Genomic DNA, 21238 nt, shown 5'->3' with positions numbered 1-21238 from the left:
GAGGCTGTCTTGTTCTGATGTGAACTTTCCTGCCCTTTCCCCTGTTATCAGCTTGCCATTCAGTGCCACCTGTGCAGCCACACATTGCAGGGAACCCTGGATCCTGTTGTTGGCTGACTCTCCCCCATCTGCAGTGGGTGGGGGCTGTAGCCTTGGACCATGGGAGACCTGGTGTTCTACCACCTGTTCGGGGAATGGGGCCCAGTGTGACCCCCCTCACCCGCCTTCTGCCCTATATTAGAGCCTCAGGCTATGGATCTCTCTCCCACCATCTCAAAACTCACGATGCTCCGGCTGCTGAGCTTTCTCCTATTTGTGGCCCTTGGTAAGACCCCAGCCTGTGCTGCCCCGTGCCAGGAGCCCTTGAAATCTACCAACCCACCCTGAATCTCGCAAACCCAATACGTGGTTCCATAGGAGAGGTCCCAGCTTGTATCTGGGGCATGATTGTGGAGGTTTTCAGCTTGATGCTGGAGCAGGAGAATAGAGGGGAAGCTGTGGGTGATAGACCAGCTCAGGAGGAAGACTGGGGGACCCAAAGGTCTGCCGTGGGAGTCCTCGACGTGGGTGGTAAACAAAGTCTAGTGGGAAAGACTTTGGGGTCTGTGGTTAGACTGCTTGGGTTGGAATTTCTGTTCCTCTGCTTAACCCTCCAACTCTCCTCTCACACTCCCCCTACTGCACTCCATATCCTGTGGTCTAGCCTTTTCCTGGACTCTCTGCCATATTACATTACAGCTCAGGGCTACCTCCTCCAAGCAGCGTCTCTTGACTGACAATAATGAATGGTAACAGATAATGTTTACTGAGTGCTTACTATATGCCAGGCAGGACGCTAAGGATATTTTCGTATATTATCTCATGTAACCCTCACAACAGTCCCCTTAAGGTCAGTACTACTATTATCCCCATTTTACAGGTAGAGAAACTGACCCTCAGAGAAGTAAAGTAGCCCATCCTAGAACCAGGGGCAGAGCTGCACTTTGAATCCAGGCACTCTTACTCCAAAGCCACCACTCTTCACGACAATAGCTATCACTTCTCAAGGGCTCATTGGGTACCAGGCACGGTTCTAAGTGCATCAACTCCTTCATTCCTGCCATGAAAGGAAGCCACATGTTCACCTCTCTCCCTAGACTCCTGGGAGTCCAGAAATCCCTGCTCTAGTCCAAATGCTCATTGTTCATATGTGGTTACTGAGGTTCAGATAGGGGAAGGAGTTGTATGGGATCTCACAGCCTGTTTGTGCCATAGCTAGGACTGGGACCCAGACCTCTTCTTTGCTTTGGGGGACCCTCTAGCTGATTGACGCTTCTACTCTACCCTCTAGCCTCGGGCTTTGGCCAGACTTCCTACAGCCTCTCCTCCCGCGTTGTCAATGGTGAGGATGCGGTCCCCTACACCTGGCCCTGGCAGGTAAGAGCAATACCAGCTGCACTATTTCCCACCATGGGCTCTGCACCCCACGCTCTGATTGCAGGATATTCATTCTGGACCCCATTGTGCTGTTTCCAGTTTTCACCTCAGTCTCCAAAGGCCAGGAAACCCTTGGACAATCTACTTCACATGGAAGTTTTGCCCATTTAATCTGTAACCCTCACTGGGCTGTTTGCAAGTTAAAAGTAGACTCTGGGGAGAGGGCAGTGTTTGACCCAAGGGTTGGTGCATTAATGGTGGAAGTTCAGCGTGATGTTTAAGGAGTGAGATTGGGGGGACTCATTTCTAGACCCCTCAAACTATACAACAGGGCTATAAGGTCTGGAGCAATAAAGGGATGAAGGGCTTTATAGAGGTCAGTGAAGGGAGCACAGAGGACTAGACTCATTGCACTAACACAGTAGCCACTAGCCACATGTGGCTATTTAAATTTATTTATTTAATTTTTATTGGAGAGTAGTCGATTTATTTGTGTTAGTTTCAGGTATACAGCAGAGTGAATCAGTTATACATATACATATGCCACTCTTTTTTTAGATTCTTTTCCCACATAGGCCTAAATTTAAATTAAATTTAGTAATATTAAAAATTCAGTTGCTCAACGCTAACCACATTTTAAATTCTCAATAACCACATGTGGCTAGTGGCTGCCACACTGGACCATACTGAACAGTTCCATCACCACAGAAAGTTCTACGGATGGCACTGGTCTACAACAGGGGTCAGCTAACTTGTTCTGTAAAAGACGAGAGAGTAAATATTTTAGCCTTTGTCAGCCATGTGGTTTCTGTTGCAATGACTTAATTCTGCCACTGTAGCATGAAAGCAGCCGTGGATGGTATAGTTGTGTGGGCGAGGCACTGCACATTTCCAGAGGCGCCATTCTGTGTGAATGATTCTCTCTAGAGTTGTGCAGTGCACAACCTATACAGCCATGGGTAGCGGCCCTCGTTGTGGGGCCCAGACCACTCAGGCTCCTCCTTCCCTTGCCACCAGGTCTCCCTGCAGTATAAAAAGAACGGGACCTTCTACCACACTTGTGGAGGCACCCTGATCGCCCCTGACTGGGTCATGACAGCGGGCCACTGCATCTCGTGAGTTCTCTCACTTGCCCCCTCCCTGCGTGAGACCCAGGCAGGCTGGGGCAGTGGGGGACTGTGGGAGGGGAGGGGGGAGGCCAGTCAGGCCTGTACTGATGTCACCTCCGCCAGCAGGAGCTCCCTGACCTACCAGGTGGTGTTGGGCGAGTATGACCGCTCCGAGAAAGAGGGCCCCGAACAGGTGATCCCCGTCAATGCTGGGGACCTCTTCGTGCACCCACTCTGGAACTCCAAATGCGTGTCCTGTGGGTGAGTGAACTCTCAGGCCTGGGACCCAGGGGCTCCTCTGCTGGTCTATCTATGACCCAACACTGATTCTGAGAAGATTCCCAGGGACAGTGGAGCTGGGCCAGCAGCCTGAGCCCAGGTCCCACATGCTGAGGGTCAGAGCCAACAGAGCTTTTAAGGATCACCCACACCAAACGTCTCTCCCTACAGAGGGGAGAGCAGGGCCCAGGGAGGGGCAGGAACTCCCCCAAGGCCACTCGGCTGGTTGGCTTCAGAACCCAGGACTCCTCAGGCACCCCTGTCCCAAATCCAAGGGTTCCTCCACTCAATGGGCATTCATCCAGAGCGTCCTGCGTTCCCAGCATTGTGGGCTAAAGGACGAGCACTGGACTGAGAGTCAGGCTCCAGCACCAAGTCATTGTGCGGCTTGGGCAAGTCATTGCCCTTCTTTGGGCTTCAGTTTGACCACTTGTCAAGGGTGGCCTCTGGGCTTCCTGGGTGGTTATGAGGGTCAAGGAGAAAATCACTGGGTGAGAACACAAAGCAGGGCTTCTTCACCCTCTCAAGCATATGCAAAATTGTATGTCTGGGTAGCTCAGCATTTTTCTGGTGAGAGGATCAAAGAAGGGTGCAAAACCCCTGAAAGTGCAACGCAGAAGTGAGGGACCATGATGGTCAAGACCTTGACCCATCCTCAGGGGCTCCTGGGGTGAGTGGAGAGAAAATCAGACCCAGATGCAATTACTTGAGGGACAAACAGGCAGATGAAGAGAGCAGTGGTTCTCAGAGTGTGGTCCCCAGGCCAGCAGCAGCAGCATCACCTGGGAACTCATTAGAAATGTGAACCCTTGGGGCCTCCCAGACCCACCGCATCAGAAACTCTGGAATGGGCTCCAGCAACTTGTGTTTTAACAAGCCCTCCAGTGACTCTGACACAGCTGATGCGTGAGAACCACTGGTGTAGAAGCTGAGGACAATTACCAAGGCCAAGGGTCAGCATGGGCTGAAGAGGCCAGGAGGGCTTCCTGAAGTTGCTCAGCAGTAGGAATGCATGGGATCTGGAGGGAGAAGGGGCACCGGGCGCATCCCGGAGGTGAAATATCCTAAGCAAAGCTGAGGGGCGGGGCTTGGTCTGGCTGGAGGACCAGGCTGCCCATGACTCTTCCCTCCTCCCCAGCAACGACATCTCCCTCATCAAGCTCTCGCGCAGCGCCCAGCTGGGAGACAAGGTCCAGCTCGCCAGCCTCCCTCCCGCCGGCGACATCCTGCCCAATGAGACACCCTGCTACATCAGCGGCTGGGGCCGTCTCTACAGTACGTGCTGACCCCTCCAGCCAGCCATAGGGACAGTGGGGAGGATGACAGAGCCTGGGGCGGGGCGCTGAGGGCGACATCAGGAGCATCCTTGCACTTTTCCTCCATTCCTCCTCCAGAGGCAGCCTTCTCCCCTCACCCTCCCAAACGTGAATGTGTTCAGTGGAAGATTTTTTTGTCTTCTGCGTGCCAGGTGCTGGAGATGTTCTGATGGAGAAAGCAGGCAGGACCACATAACCTGGTGGGAGGAGACTTCCCATCAGACTAGAAGAGTGGCTTTTCCTCAAACCCCCCGTCCCACTCTGGGGCTCCCAGTCCTAACTCCCAGATCCCAGCCTTAGCCCTGCACCCCTACAGCCCCTGCTCAATGCTCTCTATCTCCACAGCCAGTGGGCCGCTCCCGGACAAGCTGCAGCAGGCCCTGCTGCCCGTGGTAGACTACGAGCACTGCTCCAAGTTGGACTGGTGGGGCAGTGCCTTGAAGAAGACCATGGTGTGCGCCGGCGGGGACACCCGCTCTGGGTGCAATGTGAGTCAGCAGCTCTCGTCTGCCCGAGGTGGTGCGGGGCTACAGCCACTCCGCTGGGTGTGCAGGGCCCAGGGTACTTCTGCTATCTGCCTGGGAGGAGAGGGAGGAATCTTGACTGCTGGGCTCATTCAAGCCTCCAGGCCAGGCAGGACTTGGAGGAAGTCACTGCGGCCCAGGCACACAGCTCTGGTCTCTGGACTCTACTCCCAGCTCACACACCGACTTGATCTGGGACGAGTTACTGTCCCTTCCTCGACCTCAGGATTCCCATCAGTACAGCAAGGGATATGGACACCATGATCTCTAAAGTCACCTTCAAATCTGGGGTCCTGAAGTTATAATTAAGCAATACTCTCACTGTACTACAAGTGAATATGAATAACAATATTAATAACTAACTGTGGTACTAATAATCAGAACTACCATTTATTGATTGCTTCCTCTCTACCAGGCACTGCGCTAAGACCATATACTTATCACCTCATTTAATTGTCACAAAATCTTGTAAGATATATATCATTCCTCATCACAAAGGAGCAAACTGAGGCTCAGAGAGGTCAAGTCATAGAAGGGTTTCTCAAAATCCCCAAAGTCTGAACCAATTCCTTAAAGCTCAGACACAGCTCAGTCCCCCACTGCTCTCCAACCATTCCAGGGTGACTCTGGAGGGCCCCTCAACTGCCCGGCAGCAGATGGCTCCTTTCAGGTCCACGGCGTGACCAGCTTCGTTTCTGCCTTTGGCTGCAACACCCGCAAGAAGCCCACAGTGTTCACGCGGGTCTCGGCCTTCAATGACTGGATTGAGGAGGTAAGCAGGGCAGAGCAAACAGCGAGGGCGCCGGGTGCTGGCTCCTCTCAGAGGTGCTGGGGGGACGCGTGAGAACAGCAGATCCTGATCCTCGGAGGCCAGCAGTGGGAGTGGGGCACATGCCAGAAGGGTTTGAGGATGTTTTCTGCTGCCGTGTGGCCCTAAGAATCTCAAGGGCTTCTGGGTGGAGCTTTGAGCTACTGCTGAACTTCCTTTTTCAACAAGTGTATATGAAGTGCCTCCTTTGGTCCAGGTCTTTTCTTGTCATGGAGGATAGAGGGATCTGTGGCTTGTGGGGAACAGACGATTAAATGAGCAAAATGATGAAATGTGGTGGAAGCTGTGATAGGTGAAGCTCAGGCCCCAGTGAGGAAGCAAACCTCATCTGGCAATGAGCGGTCAGGGAGGATTAATACTGTTCGTGACAATAGGCTTAGCCACCATTTATGGACTCTTAAACATATGCCAGGCACTGTGATGACACCTTAGTTAATAGTTTAATTTAAAACCCCCATGAGGTAAGTACTATGATTACCCCCATTGTACAGATGAGAAAACTGAGGCTCAGAGAGCTCAAGTCACTCTCCCAGGGTCATACAGCCAATGAGTGACATGGTTGGGAGTTGAACTCAGTTCCATATGGCGTCAGAAGCTGTGTTCCTGACTAGACTATTCTGGTTTTTCCCCTCTCTTTTTTCAGACCATTGCAAGCCACTAGAACCAAGGCCGGGGTGGCAGTGCCCATTCACTCTCTTTGTGAAAAATAAAGATCTCTCAGAAAGTTCCAAATTGAGTCTTTCTTCCTTCTTTGATTCACCTCTTCCCCTCTGGCCTGTTCCTAAAATCTTAGATGTGATATGTAGAGATGAGACGAGAACCAACCCTCTCATATGAGAATGAGAAAAAAATGAGGCCCAGAGAGAAGGGAGTTGGTGTCAAGTGACCGACCATCACAGTTTTCCTGGGACACAGGACTTTCCGCGGTTAAAACTGGGTGAAGGGGCTTCCCTGGTGGCGCAGCGGTTGAGAGTCCGCCTGCCGATGCAGGGGACATGGGTTCGTACCCCAGTCCGGGAAGATCCCACATGCCGTGGAGCGGCTGGGCCCGTGAGCCATGGGCCGCTGAGCCTGCACGTCCAGAGCCTGTGCTCCGCAACGGGAGAGGCCACAACGGTGAGAGGCCCGCGTATCGCAAAACAAACAAACAAACAAACAAACAAAAAAACTGGGTGAGGCACTTCCCTGGTGGTCCAGTGGTTAAGACTCCGTGATTCCACCACAGGGGGCACGGGTCGGGGAACTAAGATATGTCCCGTGGTGTGGCAGAAAAAAAAAAACAACAAAAAAGTCAACATCAAAAACAAAACCAAAAAAAACCCAAACCGGTGAGTCTTGGGAAGTTGTACAGCCACGTGCACAATCACTGGCTTTTCAATGCAGGCATAAAAGCATGGTAGAGTCTGCAGAAATACTGTCCTTACCAGCCCCTTGGGAGGCTCATGTTGGAATTGACAGGGCTGTGCATTTTCTGCTTCCATTGATGCGCTGGGGAAGGAGGACTGCAGTCATTCATTCATTCAACAAGCATTCATTCCTTCTTCTTGAGGAGGGCTCACAGGGGGAAGATGACGTGGATCCTGCCCTGAAATGGCTCATTATTTAGACGGAAATGAGCATATCAGAGTCATTCATTAAACATTTACTAGGCACCTTCTTTGCTGAAAGTTCTGGGCTGAGAGAACAGAGGTAAGCAGGACAAGGTCAGGGAGAGCCCTTGCTGCAGGGCGGAGACGCACACACAGATGCACACACAATGCGGAGACCGAGGTCGGACCCCAGTGGGCTGTTGCTGAGGTCCAAAAGACTGCTGCCGTGCCTCCAACTCAACATAAAAACAACCGAGTTCTTTTACTCACGTTTCTCCCGAATACCATGAAAGGAAGCATGGTCCCCACAAGGACACACGTACACAATTTTTAATATTAACGTTGTTCCATTGCTCCCTTCCTTAAAAAATTATGCTTCCAGTGTTGAAAAGTTTAAAAGATACAACATGGAGAATAATAAACAAAACACCCAAATAGCCTCCCTCCACAATGAACAAATTTCACATTTTTGCTTCATATTTTCTAAAATAACTACAGTTCAGGTGGAGGCCCCTTTGTACTCTTCCCAGGGGTCTTCACCACCATGGGTGTGGGGTTATCCACCAAATATTACTGCTTTTCCTTTGGGGCACATAGTAGGATAGCTGTTACCTTCCCTCTTGAAGTTGAGTTTGGCCATGTGGCTTGCTCTGGCCAAGGTGAAGATTTGAGAGACAGGACGATTTCCCTTTGTGTCAGTAACTGGTGGCTCCAGGTCAGCCTGGTCCCAGAGCGAGGAGATGTGGAACACAGTCTCTCTGCTGCCCCCTGATGGACATGCAGCACAAGCAAGAAATACAGTCTTGTTACAAGCTGCTAAGATTTTGGGTGTTTGTTACACTGGCATGGACCTAACCTATCCTGACCGATAAAAGGAGTTTGGTGTTTATCCTTTCACTCCATGCTATTATATTTTTATCACAAATATAAATATCCATAAACAATATATTGCATTGCTTTGGTTTTTTAAAATACATGCATGGCTTCTTGCCATATGGATTATTCTGCAACTTGCTTCCTTCACCCAATATTTTCACCCAATGTTTTTGACGTCTATTTATGCTGATTCATCTATGCTGATTTATCTATCTCCAGTTCATTGCTGCTAGTTTTGTAGAGTATTCAATTGCCCAAGAACACTAGTTATTTATCCTTTCCCCCTCCTGATGGACATTTAGAGCAGGGCCAATTTTTTCTGATTACAAATAGTGCTTCAGTGAACATCCTTGGACATATTTCCAGGTGCACATGTGAGAGTGGCTCTAGGGCATATTCCTAGAAGTGGAATGGCTGACTGGGAGAGTGTGCTCATTTTCAACTTTACCAATTGCCAAATTGCTCTCCAAAGTGATTGTATCAACAGTATCTCTTAAAATTCCCTTTTTTTCTTTCCCCATCCACTGGTTCCACACACTACAACTGCCACACATTTTTCTCCTAAAACCACCCCTGGAATCTCAACTCTTTCCTCCAAAACCCTCTCCTCCAGTCCTTAGCCCCACTCCAGCTCCTACAAAAGCCCAAGAACCGGTCTGACAAGGCCAGAGTGAGGGCAAGGAAGGAACTGAGTCCAGCAGAGCAGAGACCTCTGCATCACAGGAGAGTGGAGGAGGATGGGAGAAATTCTGGAGCCAGGACATGTTAATCATTTGTATGGAGACAATGCTGAATGACATATGCAACTGTCAGGCGCTCCCAGGGCACTGCAGTATCTACTTCTTCCCAGTGGGTCAGGGAAGAGCCCTTAGACAATTTTCCAAAACAATTTTAGGACAAAGGGCAGCCAAACATGTAAAATTCCACACTGTGGCTGGGCGATGGACCCTCAAGTGTCCTCCACCCAGCTTCAGGGGAAGGCTGAGAGCTTCTATGACACCCTCCTCATGTATGGCCAACAGGGAGTTAGGACATCTTGCCTAAGAGTGCTAACAATTCAATGAATAATTCAAATTTCTTTTTTAAAATTTCCAAGTATCAACAATTCAAATCCTTTAAAAACTATATAGACAATAATTTAATTTTTTGAGTAATGATTAGAGTATCAACACCAACAATTTTTTGTTTTTGTTTTCTAAATAATGAAGAACAATCCACTTTTTGAAGATGCACAACGTCAGTACTTCAATTCTCTTCTAAAAGTGACAAAGGGGGCTTCCCTGGTGGCACAGTTGTTAAGAATCCACCTGCCAATGCAGGGGACACGGGTTCGAGCCCTGGTCCGGGAAGATCCCACATGTCACGGATCAACTAAGCTCATGTACCACAACTACTGAGCCCGTGTGCCACAACTACTGAAGCGCGCACACCTAGAGCCCGTGCTCCACAACAAGAGAAGCCACTACAGTGAGAAGCCCATGCACCACAATGAAGAGTAGCCCCTGCTCGCCACAACTAGAGAAAGCTCGCGTGCAGAAATGAAGATCCAATGCAGCCAAAAATAAATAAATAAATAAATTTTTAAAAATAAATAAAATATAAATAAATAAAAGTGATAAAGGATCAGCGTGGCAATGCTCTTTTTTAACCACAATGTCAACAACTTAGTTCTCATCTTAAAATCATTGAAGTGTCACTAATTCATTTTTTTCAACTCTACCTCAACTAAAAAAATTTTTTTTGTTAATTCAAAAAGAAAAATAAAAACATGGTCACCTTAAAAAAATTCACTTTTTTAATCTTAAGAGTCAACAATTCTATTATATTTTCTTTTTTCAGAACATTCATACTGGTTATGTTTTAGAAACTTCCACTTTGGGAAAGATTTGTAAAAATCATCCACGTTCCCACCTCTCTTACACAGCTGCTTCTATCATTTTGATATGCTTCCATCCACTTTTTTTTTCCATCTACTTCTTTTTCTTTCCATTTAGAAAATCTATCACACAGACATAGAAAACAAACTTATGGTTACCAAAGGGGAAAGGGAGGTGGGGGGAAGGATAAATTAGGAGGTTGGGATGAACATATACCCACTACTATACATAAAATAGTCAGCAAGGACCTACTGTATAGCACAGGGAACTATACTCAATATTTTGTAATAACCTATAAGGGAAAAGAATATGAAAAAGAATATAAAAATAAAAAAATATAAAAAAATAAAATAAAAAATAAAAAAAATAAAAAAAAGAATAGATATATACATATATACGTATAAATGAATCGCTGTGCTGTACACCTGAAATTAACACGATATTGTAAATCAACTATACAACAATTTTAAAAAATTTTTTAAAAAGAAAGAAAACTTATCAACAGTTAGATTCAATGGACATGGACTGAGCAGCTACTGGTATTCTGTGCCAGGCATGGGCAGCGGAGAATGACCCTGACTTGGGCCGGACCCTCAAGATTCTAGTCTGGACGGGAAGCATGGATGGAGACTTGGTTCATTGTTCTAATGAAGGCCCAGAGTAGTATGGGGCCCAGGGAGCTGGGTTCATACTGCCATGGGAACCCTGGAGTACTTGATGGCCCTCACATCCAAGTGATTGAGGCATCAAGGGACTCCTGTGAAACATGAAGCTGTCAAACCTTCTTTTGTCAATTAACACCAAAGACAGTGCTGAGAAACCTCATTCCCTAAAACCAGAGACTGTCAGAAACTTTTTGAAATCATGTCAGGGAGAACAGAACATTCCCCTCTTGTCTGGTGGGTTGGAGCCAGTTTTGACACAGAGAAGCAGCCTGGATTACCAGCCCAGGTGCAGAGCTTCAGATAAGGGGTTTCTGGACACAGTAGTTCTATATTGATCTTAACTTTGTGGTGTCCAAGGAAACAAGACCATGAGTTCGCTTCTCAGCCCAAGTCAAATGTTAACCCCTCTCCACACAGTTAGGTTTGCTTTGAGCCTATCAACACTGCTTCATTTCATTTCCACCTAAATTCCACCCTGCCCCCTAACCCTATGATAACCCTGTTTCTTCCTTTGTTTGGCTCCTCTGGGTGTTGTCTCCCTGGCTGCAACAAGTTAATAAACCAACCTAACTTTGTTAAACTATATCTATGTCCCTGCTGGTCTTTATCAGATTAGCTTTATCATAAAATCCAAGCCTTCTCTGTTCATTCACTTACCCATTTATTCATTCAGTGAACTTTTCCCCAGCCCATGCTCAATTGTATGTGTTGGAAGCATGGTGACAGGACAGTCAAGGTCCTTGGCCTTGTGGACCCTGCTTCTAGTGGATGAGATAGAATAATGAACAGGTAATAAAAACAGGGTAACAGGCTATAAAGGAATGGGATGGGTGCCTTTAGAAGTGCAGGGCAGGGACTTCCCTGGCAGTCCAGTGGTTAGGACTCCGTGCTTCCACGGCAGGGGGCATGGGTTCAATCCCTGGTCGGGGAACTGAGATCCCACGTGTCGAGGTGTGGCCAAAAACAAAAAAAGAATAAAAAATAAGATGGATTAAATAAAAGACTGGATAGATATGTGATTAAAAAAAAAAGAACTGAAGGGGAGGAATGACAATTGGAAGTCCTTACTCTAGTTCAATGCCCCTCATTTTACAGATGGGGAAACCAAGGCTAAGAGGAGGTAAAGGTGGTGACTGCACTGTAGGAGTGAGTGGGAGAAGGGCCCACAGTCGCTAGGGGAGGTGGGGGTAGGGCCATGGCAAGGAGCTCTGGTTCTCCAACCACCAACTCGAGTACCTGGCCATCTAGGAGTTTACTGACCAGTGGTGGCTGTGAAGACAAATGGCACATTTTCCCTTCCCCAGGGACATTGGCTCTGGGGTGATAACCCAGCAGGAGGCACTGAGGTGCCCCTCTTAATTTCGTAGCCCATTCCATTTTGGATAGGCCAGTTGGAAGGAGAACGGGACGGCCAAGTCCCTTCCCTTCAGAAATAAAAGTGAATTGGGAAGTCTGCCTTGGTTCGCATCTCTGCACCTTCTCTTACAGGCTGTGCTATTTAACCTGTGTGCCTTGACTCAAACCAGCTTAGTAAGAATTCTAAATTTCAGTTCTTAACCATGGCAACTGGAAAGTCTGGAAGAGACACCCAGGGCTAAGATTCCGCCTCCTACGCACACGGGGTCTCCCCTTGGACAGACTGTCAAAGCTCCACGGGCACATGCTCACTATCTGGGGGGTGGGGCGTCTCTCTGGGTACACGGAGACACCTAACGGACTTGCGCCCTCTGTCCATCTGGAGTGACTCCACGGGAAGCCATACAGACCACTGACAGCCAACAGCAGCCAGCCAGCCAGCCCTCTTATTTTGGTTTCTTTCCTCTGGGTGGTACAAAGGCTTACGGGTGTAACCTCAGGGTGGGGCGCTGACTCAGCTGCCGGCAGTCTCCAGGAGTGTCTCGATTCCTGCTTCATCCTCTTTCCATTTTGTTGGGCAAACTGCGGCTCAGAAAGACAAAGGCCTTCCCCGCATTGGAAAACCTCCTAGGCCGTGCCCAAAGCTCCGCACGGTCGGGAGAACTGAGGACTGAGGGAGGCCAAGAGACCAGAACGGGTTAAGATCATGAAGCTGCGGAGCACCGCCAAGGCCTAGAGAGACCGGGCGCCTCGAACCCGGTTCCCCCTCCGCTCCCAGCTTCTGGGCGGGGCGCGACTTCCGGTTCCGGCGGCGAGCTACAAAGCTTGGCGCCGGGAAGCTTGTTTCCCGTTCCTGCAGCCGGCGGCGGGGGTTTCGCGTCTCACCGCCAGCCGCCCCGTCCCCCCGCCCTCGGAGGGGCACCTGCGCAGGTGAACTCCCCTTCCCGACCCCTGCGCCTCCCCTCCCCCGCGCACCGTCGGGTGGGAGCGGGCGGCCCTAGGAGCAGAGAGCCCCTGCCCGCGGGGTGTGCCGGCTGCTCGGCCTGCCGTGGCCTTGGGCCCCGCTTCAGCCCTGGAGGAGTAGGACTTCCCAGCTCTGGAGCCACAGACGCGCCTTTTCCGGCCGGACCTCGGCCCTCTGAGCCGCGCCCAGGTGGTGGGAGGAGTCGGGCTCAGATCCCTGCGGAGACGCCGGGGATTTTCGTACTGGGCTGAGTGGTCCCGCCACCTCTTAGCCTTGTGACCTTGGGCAAGTCCCCTTTCTCCGAGCCTAAGTTTGTTAGTGGAAATGACAGTAACTGTCCTACTGGGTTATCGGGAGCATTGGATGAGGGAAAGCTGTTGCGCAGTATCTGGCTTGTAAAGTTCAACAAATGTAGGGGCGGAGGTTGCCGTTAATGGAGATAACCGGGGCGGTAGAGAGTCCTGTCAAGAATTTCACCTGAGTGGCTAAGAGGATCACGTAGAGAACGTGAAACGCTTAGCAGAGTGTCAGGTAGGAAATAAGAGTTCCGTAAACTGGAGTTATTAACTGGCGAGGGTAAGCATTCTGTCTGGCGGGGGGGCTTCTAAAACGGATAGGATTTAGAAGCTGGGTAAATCGTGGAGCTGGTCCATCTTTCAGAGCCAACCTTGAAAACTGGCCTACCGACAATTGAGACTGTTCCTAAAAGTCAAGCTTGTAAAAACTTCTGGTGCTAGGAACTAGACGAATTAGTAAAAGGGTGTTTTTCTAAGTGGATTAGGGGTTTTCACACAGAAAGGGTTTGAGCAGGAGGGGAAAACCTGAAAAGTTTCTTCCTCTTGAGTTGTCGCGAAAGTAATATAGGTGTAGTTAAAAAGAAAACAATACAGAAAGATATAAGAAAAATGTTTCCCTCTCACTGTTGCTGCTCCTCAGAAGTAAAAGGAATTTCTTTGATAACTTTCCGGGTACTGTTTGGGGATATATCAGGTCATATATGCTTATGCTAATTTTTAATTTCCCAGAATGGGATCATACTACATATACTGATCTGCACCTTGGTCACGGGGTGCTGTGTTATGGACAGCTTTACATATCAGCTCTCATAGGCCTCCTTCATTCCTTACGAGGCTGCATAGTATTCCACTGAGTGGGTGACAGTACTTTATTGAATCATCTCCCTGTTGGTGGCTTAAGTTGTTCCCAAGATTTTGCTTTCCTACAGTGTTTCATCCAACCTTTCCTTGACTAAATATTTCCTTTTAATTGAAGGCACCCCTGAGATTTGGAGATATTCTGCTTTTGTCCTTCTTATCAACTGGATTAGTTAACAACTTACTTTTGGGGATGAGCACACCCTGTTGATTGAATAAAAATGCAGATAGCATGAGAAGAAGTGGCGTACTCCAAGAATATCTCCGTGATGGGGTCTAGAATCAATTCAAGGCTCCTAGAAAATGGGTCAGTGAATGTTTAGAGAACAGGTGATTAGGAGCAGAGAACCATTTAATTCACGTCAGCTGGTCAGTGTTGTGATTGTTGGCTTCTGTCAGCTGTTGCGCAGGAAACAGATTTGAGAATCTTTGACGCAGGAGAGATTTTAAACATCAACAATTCTGCAATATAGAGTAGGAAAGGACTAATCCTTGGGGGAGGTGGTGTTAATTTAAAAAAGATGATCCTTGTAAAGTGGCTTCATCACAGGGATTATGATTTATGATTGGACATTCCTTGTGTGAAAATTAATATAGTCATTTCTATACTGTCATCTGAAGTCTCTCTTTTTTTTTTTCTTTTAAATAAATTAACATAGGATGTGGTTTTCCTGTAAATAATCCCTCTTTGGACTGAGGCTCTAGCCCAAATGAAGCAAAACCTTTTTTCCCAACATTTCACAGGTATTTGATTTGCCCACCTGACCCCCATCCTCCTTCCTCCCACTACAGCTGGTTTGCTAATCCTGGAGCCGTCAAGCATCCGATGAGTCAGAAATGTATGCTGCTAGGCTTCTGACAAGTTCAATTTCCCATACACGGTGGGAGCTTAGGATCTTGATCTTAACATAAAGGCTTTTTTCCTTTTTTTTTTTTTTAATTGCCTTAGGCTCCATCCTGATGGTAGCTCCTAAAGTACCTTTTAAAAAAAAACTTATTTATTTGGTTGCATCGGGTCTTAGTTGCAGCAGGCGGTCTCCTTAGTTGTGGGTCGCTGGCTCCTTAGCTGCAGCATGTGAACTCTTAGTTGGGGCGTGCATGCGGGATATAGTTCCCGGACCAGGGATTGAACCTGGGCCCCCTGCCTTGGGAGCATGGAATCTTAACCACTGCACCACCAGGGAAGTCCCCTAAAGTATTTTAAACACTTGCTATTCTTTCATTCTCATGAAAGAGAGGGAGGGACATGGAAAAGACAGTAGAGTTGGATGTAAATGAACAGACCTTTTTCTCCTGTATTTTAGCACTTATTCATAATTTGCTTTTGGGCATAGCAAATGCTCCATAAAAGTGGCTGGAGGAAGCAAACACCCATGATTTTAAAGATTTCCCCTACAAATCATATGCGTATATGTTTGTATTGGGGGAAAAAATGGATGAAAGATTTTCCAGCTAGCAAGGCCAGCATTCTTCATTCTTTCTTCTTTGAAAATCTACATCTTACATTTTGGCAAACTATTGATACATTTTCTCAATTGTGTCAGTTGATCCAGCAAGAGGAAACAAAAACAGAATTTCTAGTAGCTTTTTTTTTTAACAGTTTATTTATTATTATTATTATTTTTTTTTTTGGCTGCATCGGGTCCTGGTTGCAGCACATGGGATCTTTGCTGAGGAATGCGGGCTTCTCTAGTCGTGGCATGTGGGTTTTCTCTCTCTAGTTGTGGTGCGCGGGCTCCAGTATGCATGGGCTCTGCAGTTGTGGCGTGCAGGTTCCAGAGCATGTGGGCTCTGTAGTGTGGTGCGCATGGGCTTAGTTGCCCCTTGGCATGAGGTATCTTAGTTTCCTGACCAGGGATCGAACCCGGGGCCCCTGAATTGGAAGGCGTATTCTTTACCACTGGACCACCAGGGAAGTCCCTCTAGTAGCTTTATTAAGAAAACCCGTTAAGTTTGAAAAGTTGGTGGAACCTAGGTCTGGACCAGATCCATGTGATCCAAGAGGTTTTAACATCCTTTGTTTTTGCTGACCCTGACTTTTCTCTTTGTGCCTAGGAGTCTGAGAAATCCTTTTCCAGAGTTCTAGAATGGAGACTGAAGGGTACCCAGAGATACAAAGAAATAGAGAAATCCAGTATAATAAAATAAGGTCATCACCAAATGAGAGGATGGCTGAGGAGCCAGAAGTTGTCCTGATAGCACTTCCCCAGGTCCAGGTTCCACCAGAGAGCCTCGATGAAGACTCTGAAGAAGACCTTGAGACTGTGCCCCGAGGGAGTCCTCTCAACCCTGCAGCCTCCAGGCAGAGCAGTTCCGCTATGAGGATGCAGCTGGCCCCAGGGATGTCCTCAGACATCTCCAGGAGCTTGCTGGACAGTGGCTGAGACCTGATATTTACACAAAGGAGCAGATTGTGGAAATACTGGTGCAGGAGCAATTCCAGGCTGTCCTCCCTGAGGAACTCAGAGCTCGGGCACAGAGATGTCAGCCTGGGGTCAGAGTCACTGGCTAAATCCTACTGCTTGCTTCTTGCCCAGCCTACATGTGAGAAGTAACCAAAGGCTCTCTTTGTTACAGGATCCAACTGCAGTCATGGGAAATCTGAACTTCGGTTTTCTTTGAGCTTGCATTTGACTAGCTGTAATAAGAATTAACCAAAACCTTTTTTTGGCTGAAGCAGCTCTACTTCCTGGGACTGTGAAGTCCAGAATGAGTTTCCCGGCCCTCTTGTAAGGACAGTCAGCCCGCTGCTTGTTTTTGCTCTGCTGAATGCCTCCTTTTTTGCACTTTGTGACATGCTTTAATATATTAAAGCATGTTTTTATGTATCCAAAGAGGTGATTGCTTCAACTTTAATATTCTTGATTCTTGTTGTGGTGGCATGAATGGAAACTTCTCATTTGGGATGTCCTTGAAATATTAAAGCTCTGTTTTTAGTAAAAATGTCCTTTGATGATTTACCAGTTTAGCTCTTAGTAGTCAGCATTTGAGAAAGGTGAGATAATTATCAGGAGTAGATGTGAGCTCGAGATAAGAACTGTGGCATTCGCTGAGCTGGGAAATAGGAACAGGCCTGGCCTTTGTTTTCAAAGTCAGAATTTAAATTGGACAAAACTGAGAGGGGTAAAACAGGGTCATAAGAGGTAACTCTCAGGCAGGGCTGTTTGATTTGCTCTTTCTCCATTTTCATCACCTTTGTTCTACAGCTCGTCTTCCTGTAAGAGGACTCACTCAACCATCTGACAATTCTGCTCTTCCCGAAACAGAGGCCATCCTGGCTTTGTGTGTGTGGAGGCCTGTACTTTGGTTGACAGCTGAGACAGAGCAGTATTTCTGGTTGTGACAGGCAGAGAGGGAACAGCAGCTGCTTCCCCAGCATGACTCAGTCTTGAGGAACCTTTCTGTCTCTGCGGCCTGGCTTTGGGATTTGTAGATCCGTTCCTGTAACACACTTGGCTACCAATTCGGAAACTAATCTTTTGGGATAGGGGCTGCTTAACTCCATGCTGGAACTCATGTTGATTCTGCTGATGTTTGTTTAGTACTTCATGTGCCTTTGGGACTCTTCTAGATGCTAGCATATAAATACTATAAAACCAAGTTTGAAGGAAATGTATAGTTTTTGAGGAGAGGAAGAAGCTATCCAAATATATCATTAGACATGCTAGAGTAAAGCTAGTTTTCCTTTTGGCATCTGGTTTTGAGAGAGCACTAAGAAACATGATGACCTAGAGGGGTGGGATAGGGAGGATGGGAGAGAGGCTCCAGAGGGAGAGGATATGGGGATATGTGTATGCGTATGGCTGATTTGCTTTGTTGTACAACAGAAACTAACACAGTATTGTGAAGCAGCTATACTCCAATAAAGATCTATTGAAAAAAAATGTTAAAAGCAAAGAGGAAATAGCTAAGGGAAGTGGCGTTTTAATTGAACTTTAGGAGTAGGAGATCACTGGACAGAAGGTGCACCTTTTGCAAAGAGTAAAATTTAACATTGGCAGAGGAGGAACTCTTAAGTGTTGTATCTTCAGTACTTCAGTTTGTTCCAAACATTCTGAAGGTATTTCCTTCAGTCTGCAGGCATTAGGAACTCCTGGTGTTAAGGAATTTCCTGACCTGCTCCAGTTTCTCAGCTGCTTCAATGGCCTAGAATTTAGCATGCAAGTAAAGGACCAGAGTTTACAGGTGGACCAAAAAGTTTTCACTTTGCGGGTTTTATTACAAAACAGCTGAGGTTTCCTGGATTGAGTGCACTTAGCACTGGTTTTTCTCAACCTTGGCACTTTGGGACCAGGTAATTCCCTTTTGTGGGGACTTATCCTATGGATTATAGGATATTCAGCAGCATCTCTATCCTCTGCTCACTAGTTAAAAGTAACACCCCCTAGATGTGACAACCAAAATGTCTTCAAACATTGCCAAATGTTCCTTGGGGGCAAGTTTGCCGCTGGTTGAAAACCACTGGTTTTAAGGAGGAGAGTTCATCCAGACATGCCACAGATTACCCTCAGGTCTGTGGTCTCTTAAGGTTAATGTTGAATTGAGAAAGCTATTGGAAAAGTTGTATGAATTGGGCTTTATGGTTCCTTTTTCTTTTTTAATTAAAAAATTCTTATTCAATGTTTAAAGGTTATTTTACACTTACAGTTATTACAAAATATTGGCTATATTCCCCCTGTTGTACAATATGTTTCCTTTATGTGTTTGGGTAATGCCACTTACTCTGGCAAATCTTAAGAAGCATTTTGGTAGGAAGATTAATACTATGCCTCCAACTTTGAGAATGTTTTATTGGGATGGTTGACTGTGTGCCAGGATCTAGACTAGATGCCTTCTTGATTCATTTAATCCTAACTCATGTGAGGTTACCTATTCAGGTAAATACACCTGCTTTACAGATGAGAAAACTGAGAACCGGCAGTTAAGTATCTTGGCTCATAAGTGGTAGAGCTAGAATCTGAGCCTTGGATTTCTGTCCCCTTAGCCTTGGGCTTTTTCCATCATGTCTGCAATCTCCTGTGTGCAAGATGTTTCTTTGGCTTTTCTCATCTTTATGTTACCATTTAAAATAACATTTCTTAGATTCATTTCACACACAAAGTATGAAAAAACCAAAAAGGGTCCAAATGGTAACTCCTGTTGACATTTATTTTTTTTGCGGTACACGGGCCTCTCACTGTTGTGGCCTCTCCCGTTGCGGAGCACAGACTCCGGACGCGCAGGCCCAGCGGCCATGGCTCACGGGCCCAGCCGCTCTGCGGCATGTGGGATCTTCCCAGACCGGGGCTCGAACTCGTGTCGCCTGCATTGGCAGGCGGACCCTCAACCACTGCGCCACCAGGGAAGCCCTCCTGTTGACATTTTTTAAGGTTATAAAATACATTTGCATGTGTATAGAAAAGTCCAATAGTATAGAAGGGTATAAATGGAAAATTTAAAGGCTCTCTTCCCATTAAGTTTCTTATGCATCCTTCCAGAAAATATAAATTATGTAAGCAGATATACATGCATGTGCACACAAATATGTATATCCCCTCCCCACTTTTTTTTTTTGGCCATGCCGTGTAGCATGTGGGGTCTTAGCTCCCCAACCAGGGATCAGACCCATGCCCCCTGCAGTGGAAGTCCAGAGTCTTAACCACTGGACCGACATCCCTGTATATCCCTTTTTATTTACACAAAATATGTTATGCATGTTTAGTATGTATATTTTTCATGTCCAGTAACCCTTAGCTGTCTTTTGCTGTCAACATACAGAGGTTTACTGCCTGCCAATGCAGGGGACACGGGTTTGATCCCTGGTCCAGGAAGATCCCACATGCCTCAGAGCAACTCAGCCCGTGCGCCACAACTACTGAGCCTGCAGCTACTGAGCCCGTGTACCTACAGCTGGTGCTCCGCAACAAGAGAAGCCACCACAATGAGAGGCCCACGCACCACAACGAAGAGCAGCCCCCACTCACTGCAACCAGAGAAAGCCTGTGTGCAGTAACGAAGACCCACCTCAGCCAAAAATAAAATATTAAAAAAAAAAAAGCAAGGTAGAGGATTCAGGTATGGAGTCAAATCTCCAAAGCATAAGTGAGGTTTAGAGAGGTAAGTTACAGAACCAGAACCTCAAACCAGAACTGGCACAATGCCCAGCGCTGTCTCCCAGCAACCCTGTGGTACCAACGCTTTCTCATGGAAGTGAACTTACAGATGCAAATCCTCACCCCAAACCAACCCAGTAAGAGGAGAAGCTTGAGTTCATCTCCATTTCGTCTGGCTCTAGTCCCAGGCCCTTGCCATGAGGTCACACTGCCTGGATACTAAAGAGTAAACCAACTTTAAGTGTTTCAGGAGCCCTGTGGGGGTTTGGAGTACAGTCATTCCCGCTCTCTGTCGCCGCTACCCAAGATGATTCCTGGTCTTCTCCACCCGGTCGACTCGTTATCACCAATACCAGTCATTGTCATTTCTGAGTCAATGTAGACCCCAATTCTAAAGAACCCTAAACACTTTAAATTCTGTGAGTGACAGGGCAAGCGGAGGACAATGTAGAGGAGCTAGCGGGAAGCATTTCTAAAATGTCTCGTGTGTCTAATTTTCCCTTTGTGATTATATTGACTCCAGTTCCATAAGAGAATAATTGCATCTAGTTATTGAAACATGCTCCTGCCAGATGGCTACTGGTGAAAACCAGTGTTCTGACCACAAGGTAATATGAGATTCCTAGCAACTGGCTAGAGCCATGGAAAAATATGTCATCTGTTGGGCAGCTACTCCCTGAGCGGTGAGTGGGTGCCAGGCCCTGGCTGCTGGAAAGGAAGCCAACTCTGGGGGGTGTGGGGGCCACGAGGAGTGCACGAAAATGGTGGTGGCTGCTGGAGAATTCAAGTGTAACTGGCCTTCCTAGGAGCACCACGTGTGGTCAGTTTCCACAGGCAGCTCAGTACAATGCCCTTGACAATGAGTTGACTATTTTGCTAAGCATTTTCCACCCACCACCATGCATTTATTGGCCATTTTCCCTTGGCCCAAAATGCCCCATCTCTACGCCTCCCCTGATCTTTGCCAGCCTACTTCTATTCATTCTTTGTGACGCAGATAGCCACGGTCACCTTCGTGAAGCTGCCTTTGATTTCTGCCTTGAATCAGCATTTGAATCCCTCTTGTGAGCTCCTATAACACCTTCCCTTTAGTTCTAAGTCCCTGTTCATTCAGCGAATATGCATTGTGTACCCAATGTGCCATGCCCTGTTTTAAGTCTCACACTGTAATGCGGTGCCTAGTTTGTGTCCC

General features: G+C 47.4%; 1 protein-coding gene across 1 annotated transcript; it reads left to right on the top strand.

Annotated features, from left to right (window-relative positions):
• Nucleotides 1–285: 285 nt before the first annotated feature.
• CELA3B (chymotrypsin like elastase 3B) lies at nucleotides 286–6134 on the top strand (the record flags this gene model as incomplete). Its single annotated transcript, XM_082859942.1, has 8 exons — nucleotides 286–325; nucleotides 1331–1416; nucleotides 2434–2531; nucleotides 2652–2786; nucleotides 3943–4079; nucleotides 4466–4608; nucleotides 5264–5416; nucleotides 6117–6134. 8 exons carry the CDS (start codon nucleotides 286–288, stop codon nucleotides 6132–6134), a joined length of 810 nt encoding a protein of 269 aa, XP_082716068.1.
• Between the last annotated feature and the right edge of the window lie 15104 nt (nucleotides 6135–21238).

The sequence above is a fragment of the Leucopleurus acutus genome (genome assembly GCF_964270905.1).
Source record: "Leucopleurus acutus genome assembly, chromosome: 2".
Lineage (NCBI taxonomy): Eukaryota > Metazoa > Chordata > Mammalia > Artiodactyla > Delphinidae > Leucopleurus > Leucopleurus acutus.
The sequence above is the reverse complement of the archived record's forward strand: the minus strand, read 5'-3'. Positions and strand labels throughout refer to the sequence as shown.